The sequence below is a fragment of the Dipodomys spectabilis genome, unplaced genomic scaffold (genome assembly GCF_019054845.1).
Source record: "Dipodomys spectabilis isolate Male_0828 unplaced genomic scaffold, ASM1905484v1 ptg000158l, whole genome shotgun sequence".
Taxonomy (NCBI): domain Eukaryota; kingdom Metazoa; phylum Chordata; class Mammalia; order Rodentia; family Heteromyidae; genus Dipodomys; species Dipodomys spectabilis.
Genome location: NW_024870835.1, coordinates 4656934 through 4677835, shown reverse-complemented (window position 1 = coordinate 4677835; position 20902 = coordinate 4656934). Strand labels below are relative to the sequence as shown.

Here is a 20902-nt window from a genome sequence, read left to right as displayed (position 1 = left end):
TGGTAAAACATTGTCCTTGAACAAGAAAGCTCAGAGACATGCCCAGACCCTGAGTTCAAGCCCCAGAATTGATGTGCACGCGCACGCGCGCGCGCGCACACACACACACACACACACACACACAAGAAAGTTCATCTTCTACAATAGAAGCAAAGAAATATATTCCTTATGTTAGTAAATGACTTAAAATCAACCTCCTTCCTGAAGGAGGCACTCAGTATTTAACTAAAACACTGTCAATAAAGGGTTACTGTGACCTGACCATTACCATCTCAAATAGAGAACATACACATCTAGGTTAGCATCTTTAACCATGGATGACAGATGTATTCAATGTTAATGCTATAGACTTGACACTTCTTTAATGTGTTATGATTCTGAAGTAGCCCACACCTTATCTACATATTGGAAACTTTTACCTTTTTGTCTTTCTTATTGCACAGGTGATGTACAGAGGGGTTATAGGTACATAAGTAAGTACCTTACATAAGTATCTTACATAAGTAAGGTAATGAGTACATTTCTTTTCAAACAATGTTACCCATCCCTCATTTTCTCCCATCTTCTCTCCTCCCCCACTCCCCTCCCCCCAAGTTGTAAAGGTCATTTTTTACTTGGGTTTCACTAATTTCTCTTTGGTATTTTTCTTTTTTGCCATTCCTAGAAGCTGAACTCAAAGCTTCACAATCTCATACTCTCATGCCTAGCACTCTATCACTTGAGCCATACTTCCAGTCTAGCTATTTGCTGGTTAGGAAATGGAGTCACATGGACTTCTTTGCCTAGGCTGACTTTAAGTAGTGATTTTGGCTGAGCCTCCTGAGTAACACCACCAACACCCAGCTGTCAGTAAAGGAAGATGTCTTCTGATGTCTTCTGACCCTGATTGTGACAGCCTGTCAACTACATTTTCTGCCAGTTGAACATGTGTCATCTCCTAAATCAGGTAGGGAAACAACTTGTTGGTTTCATTTTGAGGGTAGAGCCAGCACCTCACTTGCAGCTCAGAAGCAGCTAATAAAGACAGACCATTGACCCGCTAAACACCTTTTAAGATTAAAAAGTACCAAATTTTTAAGGGGAGAAATGAAGCAAGAGAGATAGCTAGACGAGAAGACACAAATATTATATTATTTTTAACAAAAATTTTAATACCAGATTCAGACATTAGAGCTAGGAGGAAAAATGTAAAATGCATTTAGTAAAGCTGGTTCAATATACACAAGTCAATAAATGTAATTCATCATATCAGTAGGAGCAAGGACAAGAACAACATAATTATCTCAATAGATGAAGAAAAGGCATTTGACAAGATCCAACACCTCTTTATGATAAAAGCTCTGGAGAAACTAGGAATCCATGAAGCATTCCTCAATATAATAAAGGCTGTGTATGACAAACCTATAGCTAGCATTATTCTTAATGGCAAAAAATCCTTAAAAAAAATCCTAAAATCAGGAACAAGACAAGGATGTCCACTCTCTCCAGTCCTCTTCAATATAGTATTAGAATTCCTAGCTAGAGCAATAAGACAAGATGCAAACATAAAGGGGATCCAAATAGGGAAAGATGTAGTAAAACTCTCTTTTTGCAAATGACACGATCCTGTATTTAAAGAACCCTATAGACTCCATTCCCTAGTTACTCGAGTTGATCCAATACTTTGGCAAAGTAGCAAGGTATAAAATTAATACACAAAAAAAATCCGTGGCTCTTCAGTATGCCAATAATGAGAAGTGCAAGGCTGAAATCAGGAAAGAAACTCCTTCTGTAACAGCTTCAAAAAAAAAAAAAAAAACTAGGAATTAACTTAACCAAAGAAGGACCTCTATGATGAAAACTTTACAAATTTAAAAAAGGAAATTAAAGCAGATCTAAGGAAATAGAAAAAAAACTCCCATGCTCCTGGATTGGGAGGATTAACAATGAAAATCGAAATACTGCCAAAGAGTATCTACAAATTCAATGCAATACTCATCAATATCCCAAAATTAGTGAACAAAAAACAAAAAGTAATTCAGCTTTATGGACAAAGTCAGTATTTCACTTTGTAAAATATACAAAAAATCAATTATCCTAACCAGCACACTTGAATACTGAACAAAGAAATTGTACAAAAATTCTACCAGTTAGCACTGAGCAATCACCATTTCCACCTACATTCGATGGACAGGAACTTTGAGCCACAGTTAAGTGACTTACATGCAGTCTATCACTCCATGTAAACAATATAACATGAGGTCGGTACTGCTCTTGTCCACATTTTTACATGTAAAAAATTTGATGTAAAAGACACTATGTTGAAACAAACTTTACAAGTTCAGGGTGGGGGGAGGGAGGAGCTGGGAAGGTGGGGAGGGAAGGGATGGTAGGGGAAAAACAAAGGAGGAGGTAACAATGTTCGATAGGAAATGTACTCATTACCTTACTCATGTAACTGTAACCCCTCTGTATAGTATGTTTACTTTAGATAGATAGATGATAGAGAGAGAGAGAGAGAGAGAGAGAGAGAGAGAATTTGATGAAGATCTCATAGCTAGTGGATGCCAAGGACCAACATGCAATCTCATGACTGATGGACTCCAAAGACCATGTATGTTTTTAGAATTCAGTTCCTCAAATCTCTGTAATAGCAATTTGTAACTTTCTTCATTTTGTGAGCTTTTTACTTCTATTTAACACTTTAATAATAGTACAGATGTTTTAATTTCAAAGAAAAAAAAGAACAAATAGGAAAAGAACTGGCTCCATAAGACCAAAGAAAATAGGGAAAGCAGAGATGTTGAGCCAACTGTTCATCCGAGGTACTATGGAGATCAGACTTCCCCCTTCTTCACAAAGGCAAAGCTCATCAGACAGCTCAGTGTTCTTTAATCATCCAAGTCAATCATATTCTTTAGTTTTGTCTCCTTCTAACAATCCGAAACACTAGAAAAGTTTGTTGTTAGTCTTACAAAACACACCAGGAGCTGGTGGCTCACACCTATAATCTTAGCTACTGAGGAGGCTGAGATCTGAGGATCACAGTTTAAAGCCAGCCTGGGCAAGTGAGACTCATGTCCAATTAAGCACCAGCCTTGAGCAAAAAAACTCAGGGACAGCACCCAGGCCCTGAGTTCAAGCCCCAAGACTGACAAAAAAAAAAAAAAAAATACAAATCAGAGTCATGTAACTATGCTGAAAAGGAGACCCCAAGTATTAGCAAAAATAAAACAATTTAAAATAAAACCATTTACAACTGTTTTATTTGATTATGTCTCTGGGGAAGTAATACTAAGAAGGTTGGAGGAATGGAAACAGATTGCTACATTTATGTAAGCATTTTAGAACGATTTGGCTTTTCAAACGAAGTCTATTATTTCATTGATTTGTTAAAAAAAAAAAAAAAAAGAGAGAGATGATGAAATGAAAGAAGCTACCCACCACTGACAAAAACCTGAGGAAAACTCCAAGGAAGAAGGAGAGTCATCATGGTGGGGAGCACAGGGGAAAACATAAGGGAAAACACCAGGAAATAGAGCAAGAGAGAAAAAGAGGAAGAGTCCAGGGGAAAAAATACCTTCAAGGACACAGTCCCAGGAACCTACCTTCTCCAACTAGGCCCAGCCTTCTCAAATTCCATCCTCCAAATATCCCATTTAGCCATGAATGCTTCAATAGATTGATAAAGGCAGAGCCTTCATTATCCAATCACCTCCTAGAGGTGACCTCTGACCACTGCTGCACTGCAAATCCTGCTTTCGTGGTCTTTTGGAAGCCATTTTAGGTCCAAACCATAGTATTTCTCCATTCACTCAGTGGATTCCAGTAAGCTAAAGTTTATGATTTGATGCAATTTATGGATGTAATGTGTGGACAAAGATGAAAAGCATCTAAAGTATGGAAAAAATAGATCAAGAGTCAGAAGATCTGGACTCCAGTTCTGACCTTGACTTTGAGTAATATGCTTAACTGCTCTGGGCCTTTCTATCCTTAACAGCAGATATCCCAGGCCCCATAGTAACAAGAGGACTGGATGATGTAGAGTCTGCCTGAGTGATGCTAGAGTAAAGACACAAGGATTGGGACTTACACAGTCTAGTTCATGTATGAGAGCCATGGAAAGGCTAAACCCTAGGCAAACAAGACACAAGTTCCTCACATGAGAACCAGACCCTGAGGACTTGGAATGTGGTAGAGTGGTAGTGGTACAGTGCTTGCCTAGAATACATGAAGCCCTGGGTTCAATTCCTCAGCATCAGAAAAAGCTGGAAGTGGCCCTGTGGCTCAAGTGGTAAAGTGCTAACAAAAGAGCAAAAGAAGCTCCGGTACAGTGCCCAGGCCCCAAAACTGGCCAGAGAGACAGAGACAGACAGACGGACAGACAGACAGACAGACAGAGACAGAGACAGAGAGACAGAGAGAACCAGACCCTGGTCCTAAGCCCAAATCTCTAGACTTGATCTGAAATCTCCTCCATCCTATCCCCAAGTTCTCTAAGACTATACACATGCTTAAAGATTCTGCAAATTGAAAGAGAAGCTAAGGTGCCAGGTCTCAATCTGTGGCCTTTTAAGCTGTGTGCTGGGTTATCAGTCTCTGTCTGTCTATATGAAACTTATCCAGATCAATCACTAAGCTCAACTGACCTCCCACACACATAAATGCTCTCTTAAACAAAATGTCTTTCTTCAATTTTGTCCAGTTAAATGACTCCAAATTACATCACCTTGGAATAAAATTTGGTAAGCCGTAGGCCCAAGACAGAAATCTCCAGGACAGGGGCTAGATCATCTCTATGGAAAGTTTTGTCACAGATTTGGTTACTACTGTCATTGTAGGCCAAGCAGGCCCAAATTCCCAGAAATCTGCACAGCTTGAAAAAATTTGTTCCAGAGCCTAGAGCTTCTGCCCACAGCTGTAGAGCCGGTTCTCAACTGCCTGGTTGTTAAGGCTTTCTCCCTGCCTCACAACCCAATCTCCCAGGAATGGAGCCTGCTCTCGTTTGGAGAAGTACAGGGATCTGGCAAGCCACCCATCTCTGAGATGCCACAAAGCCCTTTCCTCTCCTCTTTTTACCCCTGACTGAAGAGACCCGGGCCCCATCAGAGAGAGCTATTCTGACTAACAGGTCATGCAGTAAAGAAGTAGAAATATGCTGCAAGAAGCATCTCTGAAACAACACTCTAGGCCAGAGCTCAAAACCTCCACTAGTACATAGAGTTTAATATGAAATTTCTTCAAGGGTCCTAAGCAACACAGATTGCAAAGAGCACATGAGAGTGAACATATAGAGCTGTACATTCAATCCCCCCAAAATCAAATTTATTTTTTGACACTTCACATTTGTCGTTATTATGTAATTCATACAATGATTAAACTAATAAAATACATCTGGATCACAAAAAAGAAAACTGAAACCAGCTTTGAGTCTATGAGCACATGGTAAGGTAAGGGACCTGAGGGGGGTTGGGGGGAAGGGGGGCTAAGGGGAGACAGTAGAGGGCCAGTTAAGGGAAGTTAATCAGCCCATGATCGGATGCCATTTTCCTTGAGTCACATGAATCTCCTTTTATTCAAATATCCTGGAATTGGCGATGAACTTTTTTTTTCATTTTGGGGAATTCTTTTTTTGTCCAATGAATAACTTTCGATCTTTTTTAAAGTATTGTGTAATTTTAAAATACTTTTTCAAAGTCAGGCTGACACTGCCAACTCTCTCTCCTTAGGTTTTTCCATCTCACTCATGGAGAGCTGGCTGTTCCTTGGAGATCCTGTTACGGAAGACGGTCTATATATCTTGTGCCCCGCAGCATCCACTTCCTCAAAGACATAGCCAGGGGGGTTAGGGTAGGAAGCCAGGCACCTGCCCATTTCCTTGGGAGTAAAGTTGATAGAGTAGGTGGTCTGGCCCTCCACAGGGATATTTACTTGAGGTCCAGACGAGGCGGGCTTAAAGCTTTTGGTATTCGTAGGTGGGTGAGGTACATAGTGGGCCCGTGTGGTGGTCAGGCAGTCCAAAGGTTCAGCAGGAAGGGCCAGATGGTGAGTGGGCCTGATTGACTCTGCCCGAACATTGGTCCACTGCTTGTAGTCATCCTTAGTGGTGGTGGAGCCCTCGAAGCGGCAGCTCTTCTTAATCGGGGCTGCTGGTCGGCAGGGCTGGGCAGGGGCACCCTTAGGGTATGTGTAATGGGCTTGCACAGTTGTCAGAAAATCCATCTTCTCTTCAGGAGGGACATAGTTGGCGGGAGATCTGGAGAATACTTGAGGCGTTGGCCAAGCTTGGTACTTGTCTTGGAATTCAGTGGTGTTAGCAAAAGGTGTGTCTGGTCCAGCGGTCCTGCCTGGTGGTTTCAGGCTCTTGGCAGGCTTCCCTACCAGGCCCCGGAAATACTCTTTGTGGGTAGTGAGGCTCTCAAAGGGGATGTCGCAGGGTTTAAACCTTTTAGGCTCATAAACAAAGCGCTTCTCCATAGGGTGGGGCACATAGTTCATCTTGTAGTTAGTCAGATCCTCCAATGGGATGTTACAGAGATTTGGTATAGGGGGAGGTTTACAGCTCTTGGTACTCACAAAGCCCTTGGTGGGGTAGTCATCTTGGTGAGTGGTTCTATTATCAAACTTGGTGGACGCTGGCCGGTAGCTGTGTGGTGGACGAAGTAGCTCTCGTTTTGGTTGGTTCCAAGATAAATAATCAGCTGAAATTAAAGCAGAAGAGATCATGATAATAATGATAATCCAAGTATTTACAAAGGGAGAACTCCAATAGTGTAATTCCTTAGAAAGACAAAGTGCAAAGCCCAACGAAATAAGCACTTAGAAACCAGTACTTGCAAGGGATGGAGCAGGCTAAGAAGAGGGGGAGATGAATAGAGAGAAGGAGAGAGAATGCAAGCCAAGAATTCAATGTATATACTGCAAAAGTAAGAAAAGTAAGGGAAGCCAAGACTGGTGGCTCACACCTAGCTACTCAAAATGCTGAGATCTGAAGATTGTGGTTTCAAGCCAGCTGACAGCAGGAAAGTCTGTGAGACTCTTATCTTCAATTAATCACATAAAAAGCCAGAAGTGACACTGTGACTCAAGTGGTAGAGTGCTAGTCTTGAGCAAAAGGAGCTCAGAAAGAGTGCTCAGGCCCAAAGTTTAAACCCCAGGGCTGACAAAAAAAGAAAAGTAAGGGAAGAGGTGAGTTGGGAAGGATTGGTGAAAATGTTGAAAGGGGCTAACATTGATCATGTGATAATGTGGTACACTGTATTCACAAACTGCTTTGTTAAATAGAAAAAATAAAATAAAATAATGGGGAAAATAAAACAGTGGGAAATATATATACAGAATGACTTTCAAAAAGAGAACTACGAAGTTAAAAAAAGAAAATGTGTGTATATGAGAGAGATAGAAAGGAGGAAAATGGAATTTTATTTATCCATTAAGAACAATACTATGTCATTTACAGAAACATAGTCCTGGAAAAATTATATTGAGTGGAGTAAAATAAACTCAGAGAGACAAAGGGTGCATATTTTTCTCATATGTGGAAGTTAGATCTAAAATATATACTTATATGAAAACACATACAGAGCCATATGCATATGTAAATGATCGAACTGACTAAACTATGTATATGCAGGGGTGGATTTCTATTCCATAATCCCTGTGAACAATTAACTTATAGTTTAACAAAACAGTGTCAGGAAGCTGCAAGGTGTGGGAGTGGGGGGTGGTTCCAGGTAGGGATGAATAAATGGAGAGAGAAATGAATGGTACTCAATGTACTATGTGAAAATGGAGCTAGGAAATGAGATGATGAGCAGGATTGGGATAAATGGAGGTGGGGGAGGAGAATGATGGGATGAGTGACATTTTTCAAGATGTTTAAAACTCATGAGTTGACATGTTGAATTGAAATCCCTTTGTATGACTATTTAAAGAAAATAAATAAATTTAAAAATATACAAAATATACAAAAGTATTATTCAGTCTCCATCTTTGTATATTTTCTATATTTCTTGCTGTTGGTTTCCTTCCATTATGATCTGTAAGATGAAAAATCTATTTCATTGTTTTGTATTTGTTAAGACTTGCTTTATGACTCAAAATGATCTATTTTTGAGAGTTACATAAGCTTCTGAAAAGAATATATATTCTGCAGCTGTTGGAATACTCTGTAGATTTCTGTTAAATCCATTTGATCTGTGGGATAGTTTAACTCTGAAGTTTCTTTATCTCTGTTTGGCCTGTATAACCTATCTTTTGGTGAAAGTGGGGTATTGAAACCACCAAATGTTATTTTATTGGGACTTACCTATTCCTTTATATCGTATTTTTATTTTTAGATATTATATCTAGGTCTATGATCCTTTTAAATGCTTTATTTTAAATACTTTTACTTTACTTCTGCAGTACTAGACATCAAACCCCAAGTTCCTTGCATGCTGGGTAAGCACTGTACCAGAGCCACAGCCATAGCCCTTCACCATTTATTTTCTTCATATGGTGTAAAGGTTGAACCTCATTTTGCAAACAGATATCCAATTGTCCCAGAACCAAGTCTCAACAAGATAACTTCTCACACACTGAAATGCCTAGGAACTTTTTAAACAATTAGTTGGCAATAAATAAACCTGAAGTTTAATCCCTGTAGTCACAATTTACTGGATTATTGTTGCACCATTTTGGTATCAGCACCACACTGTCTTAAAACTATACTACTATACTATAAAATGATTTATAGTATAAATAATATGAACCACTTAATAATATGGATTTTTCCTTAATGGCAATATTTTATATATCAATAAATGATTCATAAATTGTTTGCTTTAAAAGATATGAATAGGGCTGGGAAGGTGGCTCAGTGGTAGAGCGCTTGCCTTGCATGCATGAGGCCCTGGGTTCGATTCCTCAGAACCACATGAGCAAAAAGAAAAAAGCCAGAAGTGGCGCTGTGGCTCAAGTGGTAGAGCACTAGCCTTGAGCTGAAGAGCTGAGGGACAGTGCCCAGACCCAGAGTTCAGGCCCCACGACCGGACCCAAAAAAAAAAAAAAAAAAAAGATATGAATATAATGAAGGAGCATTTTCTTCCCACAATAATTAATATCAGGTTATATTTATTATATTTCTAGCCATTTGGGCTCATCCTTCTCTTTGGAGTTTGACTATACACTAATAAGTCATTACCTTATTTTTAGATGGATAGCTATAAATTTTATAGTGAATAGTTATAAATGCCCAACTCCTCAAAGCTCTTGATAATAGTGTTTAGTCTATAATTATAAAACATAGGGTTTAGAGGTGGGAAGGTGGCTCAGTGGTAGAGCGCTTGCCTTGCATGCATGAGGCCCTGGGTTCAATTCCTCAGCACCACATAAGCAAAAAGAAAAAAGCCGGAAGTGGCGCTGTGGCTCAAGTGATAGAGCGCTAGCCTTGAGCTGAAGAGCTGAAGGACAGTGCCCAGGCCCAGAGTTCAGGCCCCATGACCGGACCCAAAAAAAAAACAGAGGGTTTAGAAGAGTGTTCATATAGGGGCTGGGAAGGTGGCTCAGTGGTAGAGTGCTTGCCTTGCATGCATGAGGCCCTGGGTTCGATTCCCCAGCACCACATAAGCAAAAAAAAAAAAAGAAAAGAAAAAAAGCTGGAGTGGCACTGTGGCTCAAGTGGTAGAGCACTAGCCTTGAGCTGAAGAGCTGAGGGACAGCGCCCAGGCCCTGAGTTCAGGCCCCATGACCAGACCCAAAAACAAAAACAAAAACAAAAAAAAGAAGAGTTTTCATATAGTATGATTTTGAGACTGAGTCCAAAATATAATTATCAGTGGGATGAATTCTACTTCAAAAAATATAGCAGATAAGTAGTAATACAAGTGGATCAATGGGAAATCTATAAAGCCTTATGGCTACTACAGGTTCAGAAATTATAGAAATCAGGGCAAGAGAAGGGAAGATAGAGCATGTCAGGACAGTAGAGGGCATTTATTTATGGTAATTCTTTATTATCTGCATTTTTTTTTTTTTTTTTTGCTGGTCCTGGAGCTTGACCTCAGAGCTTGAGTGCTGTCCTTGATCTTCCTTTGCTCAGACTAGTGCTCTACTACTTGAACCACAGCACCACTTCCAGCTTTTTCTTAGTAGTTTATTGGAGCTAAGAGTCTCATGGACTTTTAGCATAACTTTTATAGTACAGTTTTAACATCAGAAAGTACTCTTCCAGTTTGCTTTTATGTTTCTAAGAATATTTATTCTGGTTTATTTGAATTTCATGCATAAAATTTGATATTGCTTTAAATTTTTTCTTTTTTTATTAGAAAATACTCCTGATCTTTTTATAAGAATTTCATATATAGAATGCAATGATTTCTAGGCACTATAATTCTAGCTACTCAAGAGCTTGAGATCTGAGGATCACAGTTTGAAGCCAGCCCATGCAGGAAAGACTATGAGACTCATCTTCAATTAAGCATCAAAAAGCCAGAAGTAAAGCTATGCCTCAAGTGGTAGAGAGACAGCCCTGAACTAAAAAAGCTCTGAGTTCAAGCCCCAGTATTGGTACATGTACAACAAAAAAAAAAGACTACAATGATCTATAGATCATTTCAGTAATTCTTCCTTAAGCATTGAAACTTCTAATCCATAAACAGAAACTAAATTTATGTAGATTTTACTTAGGTGCTTTCTATGCATTAAATTTTTTTGCATTAAGTTTTGCATTAATTCTAAAGTTTCCATTTAGTTTTTATGATATTGCTTTATTAATATTCTCTGTTTACTGAGCAGTTATTGAGATATTTTCCTTCAATGCTTTAAATATGATTTACTGCTACTTTTTAATATCTTTGTAATTGCAACTTGTCTGATAGGTCCAACATCTGGATGTTCTGAGAGACACAGTATGTAGCACATACACATGTACCACACTTTCCTCTTTTCTATTTATGCTGCATATTTTTTAAAGACAGATATGTTAGATAATATGCTCAACAACTCTGAATTCTAACTCTTCTATTGGGAGTTCTTATTTTTGCTGTTTAGTGAAATACATGAACTAATTCTATAATCTTATTACTGATATTGTGTGTATGTGCACACATATATACCAATCCTTGAACTTGAGGCCTGGGTACTGTCCCTTAGCTTTTTGCTCGTGACTAGCACTCTATCACTTGAGCCACAGCTCCAAATCCAGCTTTTTTAGGGGTTAGAGTTAAGTGTTTCAAGAACTTTTCTGCCCTGGATGGCTTCAGACCACAATCCCAGACCTCAGCCTCCTGAGTAGTCATGAGCCACTGGTGCCTAGCTTAAGACACTAATAGTTTTGCTCATTTTTCTCTTCCTAATTAGGCTTCCAAGTTAGGCTTCCCCCTGTGTAAATGTAGCCTAGTGGTCATTTGAATTGCTAATGAATTTGTATGTAAGGTAGGAACATAGTCAAAGACCAAAAGGTCTTTGCTGAAATTTCATGCCTCCTCTACATAGGTACTAGGTCTCCCATTTTTACCAGGGAGGTGACATAGATAGGATCATCTGATCTCTTGAGCTCATGCGCAGCATTGCCCAGGTGCACAGCCTTTACAGAACCATCAAGAGATGTATGAATTTATCAAGGCCTACTCTCTCTATCTCATTCTCTATCTCCCTGCTAAAGGTCTAACATCTCTAATGACCTATGTCTTGCCTCAATTAGTATTGCAAACATCAAACTAGTTGTTGAAGTTAACTTCTTTGATTTTTTTCTCACTGGGATCATTGCTGGTTGTTTTTTAATCAAAATCCTTTGCAATGTACTTTATTTAAAATCAATTAAGACTCCACTAGCATAAGAGCTTCTTTCCTTCACAGCCTAGACTTACTGAGCAGAACTGCCACAAAGAATGGGAGGAGAGTGGGATGATGGAAGCAGCTCCATGACAAATCACCACTATTCATAACCAAGATTCCATTTCTATATCTTGTGTTCATACTCTCAATTTGTAATATACCACTGTTTGATTTCCAGAGCTGTGCAATGGTTGGGTTTTACCATATTATCTAGGCTTACTGTTATTTTTGGAGGGGTGGGATTTTCTAAGCTTCTGCCATTTCAGACCCCTTGACATTCCCATCCCTACACACACTCTCAAATTTGTTTTAGGCTAGTAATACCACCAACTATTTATTTTAAATAGGCTATATTTCAAAGAAAGTCTAAATCCTCCAGGGTGTGGCGGCGAATGCCTATAATTCCAACACTTGGGAGGCTGAGGCAGGCATATCACAACTTTAAAGCATGCCTGGGAAATGTATTAAGGCTTTCTCTCAAAAGAAAAAAAAAGAGACAGAGAAAATTGAAAGGAAAGAAAAAGAAAGAAAAGAAGAGAAGAAAATCTAATCTTTCTCCAAGGGTCATTAATGAGTCTGTCAACATCTTGAAAACATTAAGGGCCTTAGAAGGAACCATCTTACTGAATATAAACCATATGTCTCACACCCCAAAACTTCAGGCCTGCCTGAAATCAGGGCATCTACCTGTAGGTACCTACATACTGCCTCAAGATACTTAAGGGTGGGCAGAATAGGGCTTTTCTGGCCCTCTTCTGTGATGGATGAAGTGTTAAGAAAACAGGGTCCTAAGCTCAAAGTTGCCTCATGTGATTTCTGCTACCCAACAATATAGTTGAAACCACATTATTATTCAACCTCCTGACTTCCTCCACCCAGCATTTATTACAAGAAAACCTCCACAAGGCCTAGAAAAACCTCAGAATTCCACATGACAAACTATTCACACACCAGTAAAGCCCTTCAGGGCCACAGTGTCATGTGGGTAATTGGCAAGAACCTCTTTAAAAGGGATTCCATTCAATAATGGGTCTTTAAAAAAAACTTAGCTAAACCTAAAGCTGAGCATCAAGTAATTACACTCTCAATTTTTCCAATTGCACAGTGTTTGGGAAATGTCACAAATTACAACCAAATGCTGCTGAAACATACTTTATTGGTGGTTTTAGGGACCCCAGTAAAGGTGCTGACCATGAGTAGAAAGGGAAACATTTAAATATTTTTTCTCACAGAACTTATAATGGAAACAGAACATAGATAGATAGATAGATAGATAGATAGATAGATAGATAGATAGATAGATAGATAGATAGATAGATAGCACTCCTTGCAATATACATATTTAATTATCTTGGCCTTTGATTTCTTTTTTTTCTTTGTAAAGAGAATCAAAGTATAACCACAATATGTGAAGATTGCTATGGAAAACTTACGCAAGCAGCAAGTTTTTGCAAGAGTTAAGACATCCAACAGGTGATATAAGAAAAGATCAGGCAGGTTAGGCAAGGGTATATGCCCTTCATGCATGCATGAAGTGGTTCAGGACTGACCAAAGGGAAGGGCGAAGGTCACAGACTTTCCCCAAACCTCACTCCTGCTCTTGACCAGAACATGTAGCACTGGTAAGGATTTCTGTATATCTATTCCCAAATTCAGTCACCCAGGGACCTTCTAAACAATAGTTCAGAACCATTCATTCATTTCTTTCTTTACTTGACACCTTTACTGTTCCTTTCCCTACGCTATACATACTGGGAAGACAAATACTTGGTATTTAAAGCTAAGTTTTAGAAGCAATGATATTATTGGCAAGTAAGAAACAAACTGCTCGAATTAATAAAACGTAAGCATCTGCTCTCATCTAAAAGCCCTTGAAACTTCACAAGATGAAAATCCCCAAGTTTTGTCCTCATGAATATACAGAGAACCAAACCCTCCCCATCTACACATGCCTGGCCATAAGCAGTCCAGGTGATGTTTCATATTTATTCTGTTCAAAGGTAAACGATTCATAGGTATATGAAGCTTAAGTAAAAGGCGGATAAGACCAGATTTTCTTTAACTTGAACACTACAGATCTATCAGCCATGGTTTAATTTTAGCCATAAAATATTACTCTGTCATTTTCAGAGGGCAATTTGAGATGTAAGTGGATGGATACAAGGAAGGAATATGAAAGCTAGAGATAGACAAGATGAAAAAGCCTGAGCCATGGGTCGGGTTTTTTTGTTTTGTTTTGGTTTTTTTTTTTTTTTTTTTTTGAGGATGAATAGTTTGCTGTAGAGTAGTAAAGGCTTTTTTTAGAAATCACTCCATTATATTTACTCCATCTTTTAACTCTTTTGTTGTTGGTGGTGGTCGTGGGAATTGAACTCTGGGCCTGTACGCTGTCCCTCAGCTCTTCAGCTCAAGGCTAGTGCTCTACCACTTGAGCCACAGCGCCACTTCCAGTTTTCTGGTAGTTAATTGGAGATAAGAGTCTCACGGACTTTCCTGCCCAGGCTGGCTTTGAACCGCGATCCTCAGATCTCAGCCTCCTGAGTAGCTAGGATTACAGGCACCAACCACCAGCGCCAGGCTCTTTACTAACTCTTAAAGCAAGCAAGGATCCATTTTCATTCCCAGATCTCTCCCTGTATCTACCATAAAGGTAGGGAAAAGGGAGCTGAGCTGAGCAGGGAGCTGAGCTGAGCAGGGAGCTGAGCTGAGCAGGGAGCTGCTCTGAAGAGCCTCTAACTGCAAACCTTCTACACCAGGGAGGTGGGAACATACAGATGGTACAGACAAAATGAGAGCTTGAAGCTAGTCATGTCCTCGTGGTCCTCCCCCTTCAAAGTAAGCACTTGCTCCAGTTTCACTCCCCTGGCTCACCTTCTTAGTATCTATGGTACCCCATTCCTGTCTTCCTGTAAACACTGGATTAAAATAAAAGAAGAGCTGGTTCTATAGAAGAAAATGACATCCCACCCTGCACTTCTATTTACTCTTTTTGTAAAGCACTACCACAGTGGCTTCCTGGGATGGGGTGAGGAATAGTATTGACAAGAAAGTAATAGATCCCTGCTTTCCTTAGAGCTTATAGTCTGGCCAAGGAGACAAATATTAACTAGACAACTACATGGAGAGTTAGTAACCAAGGGAAGGAAAGGGGGCCTTAGCCCTTCCCACGTGGCATGGGAGAAGGTCTGTGAAGGATAAGCACAGCACAGAGAAAACTGGAGGTTTCTGTACAGAAGAAATCATGCATTCTAAATGCCTTGTGGAAAAAGGAGGCCAAAAGAAGGTCCCGAGGCTAGTGCAGAAGGCTCAGGAAACAAGAGCCACACCTACAAAGCCACGTGAGATTTTATTCTAAGAATCAAGCTGATTATTTGACCAGTCTTAAGTAGAAAAGACATCAAATTAGGTAGGTACCCTTTCAAAAAAAAAACTCCCTGGTGCCTTTTTTAGAAATGGGCAAGAGATGTTCAGATTAAAGCATACTCTAGGGTCACAAACATGGAAAGGAACAGAAGGACAGAAAGTAGTATGCTTCCATACTGGTAAGAGATGGACAGCAATGACAAAACAGGGAACAGGCTGCTTGGGGAAGAACAGCCACATGAGCTGATAATGGGAAAGAAGGGAAAGGCATTGATGGACCAGAGGTCCAGCAAAACCAAGGACTTCATGGTGGGAATAAACAAGAGAATGAGCCAGGACAGGAGGCTGGGATACAGGAAGACTTCACAGGAAAGGGATGTTAGAATGTGACTTTGATAGAGAACTGAAAGGAGATCCCAAAGATGAGGCCAAGCTGCTCAAGAGGCCCAGGCCAGCCCTGCCCTATGTCAATTCCTAGAGAAAAAAAAAAAAACAGAGCCCCTTTAGGAAACTCTGTCTTCACTCCAGCCTCCCATCTTCACTACCACATGCAGTCTAAAGGTGTAGCTTGCTCAATAAAGGCAACCCTTACCACAGTCCTTTAGCAGTCACAACATTTTGTATGAACTCTTGAGCTGATCTTCCTAAGGTGATTGTGCATTAAAAGCAGGAAAATACTCCTTACAAACCTGGTCCTCTCTTCCCTGGTAGCTGTGCCCTACTGAGTTACTACTACTGTTTGCCCAACCCACAGGACTAGCGATATACTAGACTACAGGGTCAGTAGCAGGTCCATTTTCTTCCTTCCCAGTTCCTAGGCCCATGCCTGGTATGTAACATATACACAGTAAAATATGCATTGCATATTTCCAAAACACTAGAAAAAAAGATTTTGAATGTTTTCACCACACAAAAAGATAAATATTTGTTAGATATAATAACCTGACTCAAACATTATACTAAACTATACATTTATTGAAACATCACATCACACTCTATAAGTTTGTACAATTGTTTTATGTGAATTAAATACTTTTTTTGTATGCTGGTGTTGAAGCTTGAATTCAGAGCCTCATGCTTTTTCCTGGCTTTTTAGTTCAAGGCTAGCACTCTACCATTTGAGTCACATCTCCATAGACTTTTATCTGTGCTGACTAATGGAAGGTAAGAGTCTCCCAGACTTTTCTGCCAGGACTGGCTTCAAACTGTGATCCATGGATCCTGAATAGACAGAATTACAGGTAAGCACCACCAATGCCAAGCTAACTACATATTTTTTAAGATCAATCCATTTTGCATCAAGTTCAAAACTGAAAAAAAAACTAATTCAAAGTGTTAAGAGTCTACATAAATGGGGTTGGAAACACAGCTCAGTGGTAGAGCATTTGCCTACATGAGGCCCTGGGTTTTAGTACCAGTACTGTACAAAAACAAAAAGTCAGCACAGAGATTTCAGTCTGGTTGGGAAGGGTGAATGAAATTGGTAAGAATGTATTTCTTCATCTGGGTGACATTGATATATGTGGGTCCAGTCAAAATTCATTCATTTAGTAATTATGAGGCATATGCTTTTCTGTTTGAATATACACACATACATATATATATACATACATGCGCACACACATATACATGTATATATTACATTTCAGTGCTCTTTTAATGGATAGATGAAACAATCACCTATGGTAGAATTTAACTGATTAAATTTGAAGTGCTTCCCCATTGTAGGATTTGAGCAGCAAGCTAAGGAAGAGATCAGTAAATATTTCTACAAATGGCAAGATATTACATATCCTATGCCTTGCTGGCCATAAGAGTCTCCATCCTGACATAATAATGAATGAATATATGGCTATGCCAATAAAGGCACTCATGAACATTGAACTTTGAGTGTCATGTAATTTTCACACATCCTGAAATAATAAGATTTTGATTTTTTTCAAACATTTTAAAACTTTAAAACCATTCTTAGCTCTCTAGCCATACAAAAACAGACTGCTGGCCAGATTCAATTTGCAGGAAGTGGTTTGCTGTCCCTTACGCTAAGGGAATGTGCATATAAAATACATTTTCTGGTTTGCCTAAAAAGACTTTTTACCTCACCCTGTTCTCCTACCTTTATAAGTAGGCAGAGACTCCATTTTTTCAGCACATGGATATTTACTGTCCCGAGGTTTGATGGCATCCACCCTGGATACAGTGTAGGAGTTGAAGTCCTGTTTATACGTCGTGAGCATGTCCATATTTCCTTCGCTTGGAACAAAGGGATCGGGCTGATGGAGTTTCACTGGCACTACTTTGTGAAGCCCAAAATCTCTCCTGCAAGGAAAGTAAGTATGTGCCATTGGGATTCTGTTCTTAGAAAAAGGTCATTTGCCATTCAACCTAATTCTATGAGCATTTGCTAAGTTTTCTACTACTCTTCTCCCAACTGCTCTTCTCCTCTATTCCTCATTTTGAAGAAAGCCATCACCATTACCCACATCAGACACCCAGATGCCATCCTTGACCCAGAGCCCTATAACCCCAGAGTCTATTATTTATTAGGCACTGTACCCCTTTCCCCCCACTCCCCACCAGCCCCTGTGTTTTTCTTTCCTTGTTGGCTCAGCCTGACCATTTCTTACTTGGATCACGTGACAGGCTACTACCTGAGCTTCCTGCTTCATTCTGGCCCCTTCTACTTCAATTTCCATAGTATAGTGATTAAAGTCTGTAAATTAAATTCAGGTCATTTTTATACCCAAGGTCAGAAAAAAATCTCTCAGATAAAGCCTCCCTGTGCTGATTTACAAGCTGTTGTGGATCTAGTGCATGCATGCCTTACTTCTAAATCTTCATCTCCCAGCACCACACCCTGCCTTCCCACACTGAGCACCAGCCATAAGGCATGACTGAAACGGGGCCTCTTCTGTGCCCACTCTCCCAGCCTGCCTCCTGGCTAAACCCCTTGCTAGGGAGCTGTTGTCTATTTTTCAAGTACTCCCACCTTTCTGTACTCACAAAAGCTTCTGCTAATGTTTACCTCTTTCATCTACTTGACCTACAGAAAACCTAGAAGAAGCAAGACGCATTGTACTTATAATTGGATTTATAGAATTAGGACTCCTTTGTAAAACTACTTAATAAGGAAAACTATTTAATACTACTAAAAAAGAAAAAAGGAAAACTCAGAAGAGGGATAAAAGGGAAGTCATAGACCCCAAGACTTATCTCTTTGCTATCTAGTATAAGTGATCCCATTATTTCAGGGAGTATGAAAACAGAATAGAAAAGAAAAGAAGTAAATAAATAAAACAAAATGCCTTCTGAATGGAAAGCAGTCTTTTACCAAAGCAGTGCAGGCCCAGGTGCTACCTGCCCATCAACAGGAGCCACCCTGGCCATACCAGCTGAGTTGGGCTGTGCTGGCCATGGAGACAATATCAGCTGCCCACTTCATGCTAACAGTTCCCTGACAAGAGCTTCTACTTTACACAACAGGTTTGGGGGGATGGGGTTTTAGCCTGGAACCCATTTATCCAACTGGGGAAAGTAGATTTTCCCTAAATAGTGCTCGCCAGACAGACTCACCAAGTCAAGGGGAAGGTTTCCGGACAGGAAAACATTAGGCCCAAACACCAATAAAACCTACTTCCCGGTCAAAATCTGGAGCAGCATTACCAAGCCATGCTTGACTAGCAAAGGTAACACACACTCTGCTGTAACCTGTCTTGCATGAATTATACACCAGGTTGTCAATAAACCCTAACCGGGTCCTGAAAATGCTTGATGGAATGAAAGGAGGGAGTTAGGAAGCAGGAGAATTAGTCTCTCCAGAGCCCAAAGGGGAAATGCGAGTTGCTTCAGTTGAACTCCCACAACACCCCTAGGAAAGCTCTTAAAATATATCTTAGTGGCAGGCATAGGGCCTGCAGCCCATCCCAGAGCTGTCTTTGTAGACAATCAGAAAAAGAGAAATGAAATGACCTAAAGTAGTTGGCAGATGACAGACAGTGTATACTGAAGCTTATGGAGGGTTACCCCCACACTTAGACCTTCTTAATGAACAAATACTTCACTGTGGTGACTCTTCAGTATGGAATCAATTGTGGCAGGGAGATAAATGTTATAGAGATAAATGGAAATGTCTGGTGTCTGAAAAATATTTACCTGGAAAATAAATTTTGTCTAAAAGTTTTTGTTCTGAAAGGATAAGGGAAGTTAAGTTCTTCTCACTCCCAGAAAAAGAAAAATGGGTTTTGAGGCAACAGGAAACCACATAGTCATAAGCACTCATAAACCTATGTATGATGACTACTCAGGCTTTTAGGCTTCTTTACTATTTTTTACTAATACTATTGTCATTATTAAGGTGTTGCAAAATGGTTACCATTTCATAAGTCAGGTAATGAGTAAATTTCTTTTTTTAAACAATGTCACCTGTTCCCTTACTTTCCCCAGTTTCTCCTTCCTATCTTGCCCACAAGTTACATGGGCCATTTTCCACATAGTATATACTGAATAGCATGATGGCGTTTGCTCATCTTTCTCCCTTCTTTTCTGCAGCCCCTATTTTTTATGTTGGTCCATGGGGATTGAACTCAGGGTGAGGGCACTGTCCTTGAGCTCTTCTGCTCTACCACTTGAGCAACACTGCCACTTCCAGGTTTTGAGTGGTTAATTAGAGATAAGAGTCTCACAGAAATGTAATTGTTATCTTGCCCACGTGATTGTAATCCCTCTGTATGGTATTTTCACAATTAAAAAAAAGGACTTTTATTAAAAATTTTTTTTAAATTTAAAAAAGAATCTCACAGACTTTCCTGCCCAAGCTGGCTTCAAACATTAATCCTTAGATCTCAGTCTCCTGAGTAGATTATGGTGTGAGCCACTGATGCCTGGTTCTGTGTCCCCATTTACCTCCCCAAAAGAAAGAATACTCAAAGCAAAAACACCATCACCAACAACAACAATAACAAAAAATCCTCACTAATAACAGTAGCAATAACAAAAACAAAACAAAATATTATTTTTCATAAAGAAATTTTAAATGTTCAGAGAAGTTACACCTTTACATTCCTCCCCGAAGGATATCTTCCTTCAGTCTGACTGTATGTGAATGCCTAGAGTCCTGTATAGGACTCATGTCCAGTTATATTTTAGATCCAGCTTCCACATATGATAGAAAACATGCACTATTTGTCTCTCTGCCCGCTTCACTTCTAAGGACTATCAGGGACACCAAAACTCAGCAGGAGGGACACCTTCAGAGGGACACCTGAGCTGCCATACTGAGCCTTCTACCCCTAGAACACCAAAGGAATGCTTCCTGGACTTGGGCCTGCCATGCCCAGACTGTGCACAGGGAGGCCACTGAATCTGCTTCTGCTATGACTTCTACTGAGAAAGCCAGTTTCCTCTCAAAGATGCTGCATGAACCTTCTTTTTTAGCCTCTGGGCCTTGTGACCACTGGAGCAAGATTAATACACTATTGCTTTCTTCACAGGAAAAAAAGCCAAATCACAAACTATCCCAGTCAGTTTCAAAATAAGAAACATTAACATTCTTGCTCACCACATTCAAGGAATGAAATTTTTCCTTAATCTCCTGTAGTACAAATTCCAGTTCTATTCAATTGTGTATTATTGAATTTACTCATTATCTCTAACCATGGAAGATGATTTATAGGGGAGAAGTTATCTACATTTAAAGGGAGGAAATCTCTTAAATTTGAAGTTTGACTCATTTATACACTACACA

The 20902-nt window shown here is 39.8% G+C and overlaps 1 protein-coding gene across 1 annotated transcript in view; it reads right to left on the bottom strand.

Annotated features, from left to right (window-relative positions):
* Positions 1 to 5676: 5676 nt before the first annotated feature.
* Positions 5677 to 20902, bottom strand: part of Saxo1 (stabilizer of axonemal microtubules 1) — a 29070-nt gene continuing 13844 nt past the window's right edge. The window contains exons 3-4 of the mRNA XM_042692936.1: positions 17276 to 17478; positions 5677 to 6680 (exon numbers count right to left, since the gene is read on the bottom strand). Coding sequence (XP_042548870.1) covers positions 5677 to 6680; positions 17276 to 17478 — 1207 coding nt within the window. The remainder of the gene's footprint in view (positions 6681 to 17275; positions 17479 to 20902) is intronic.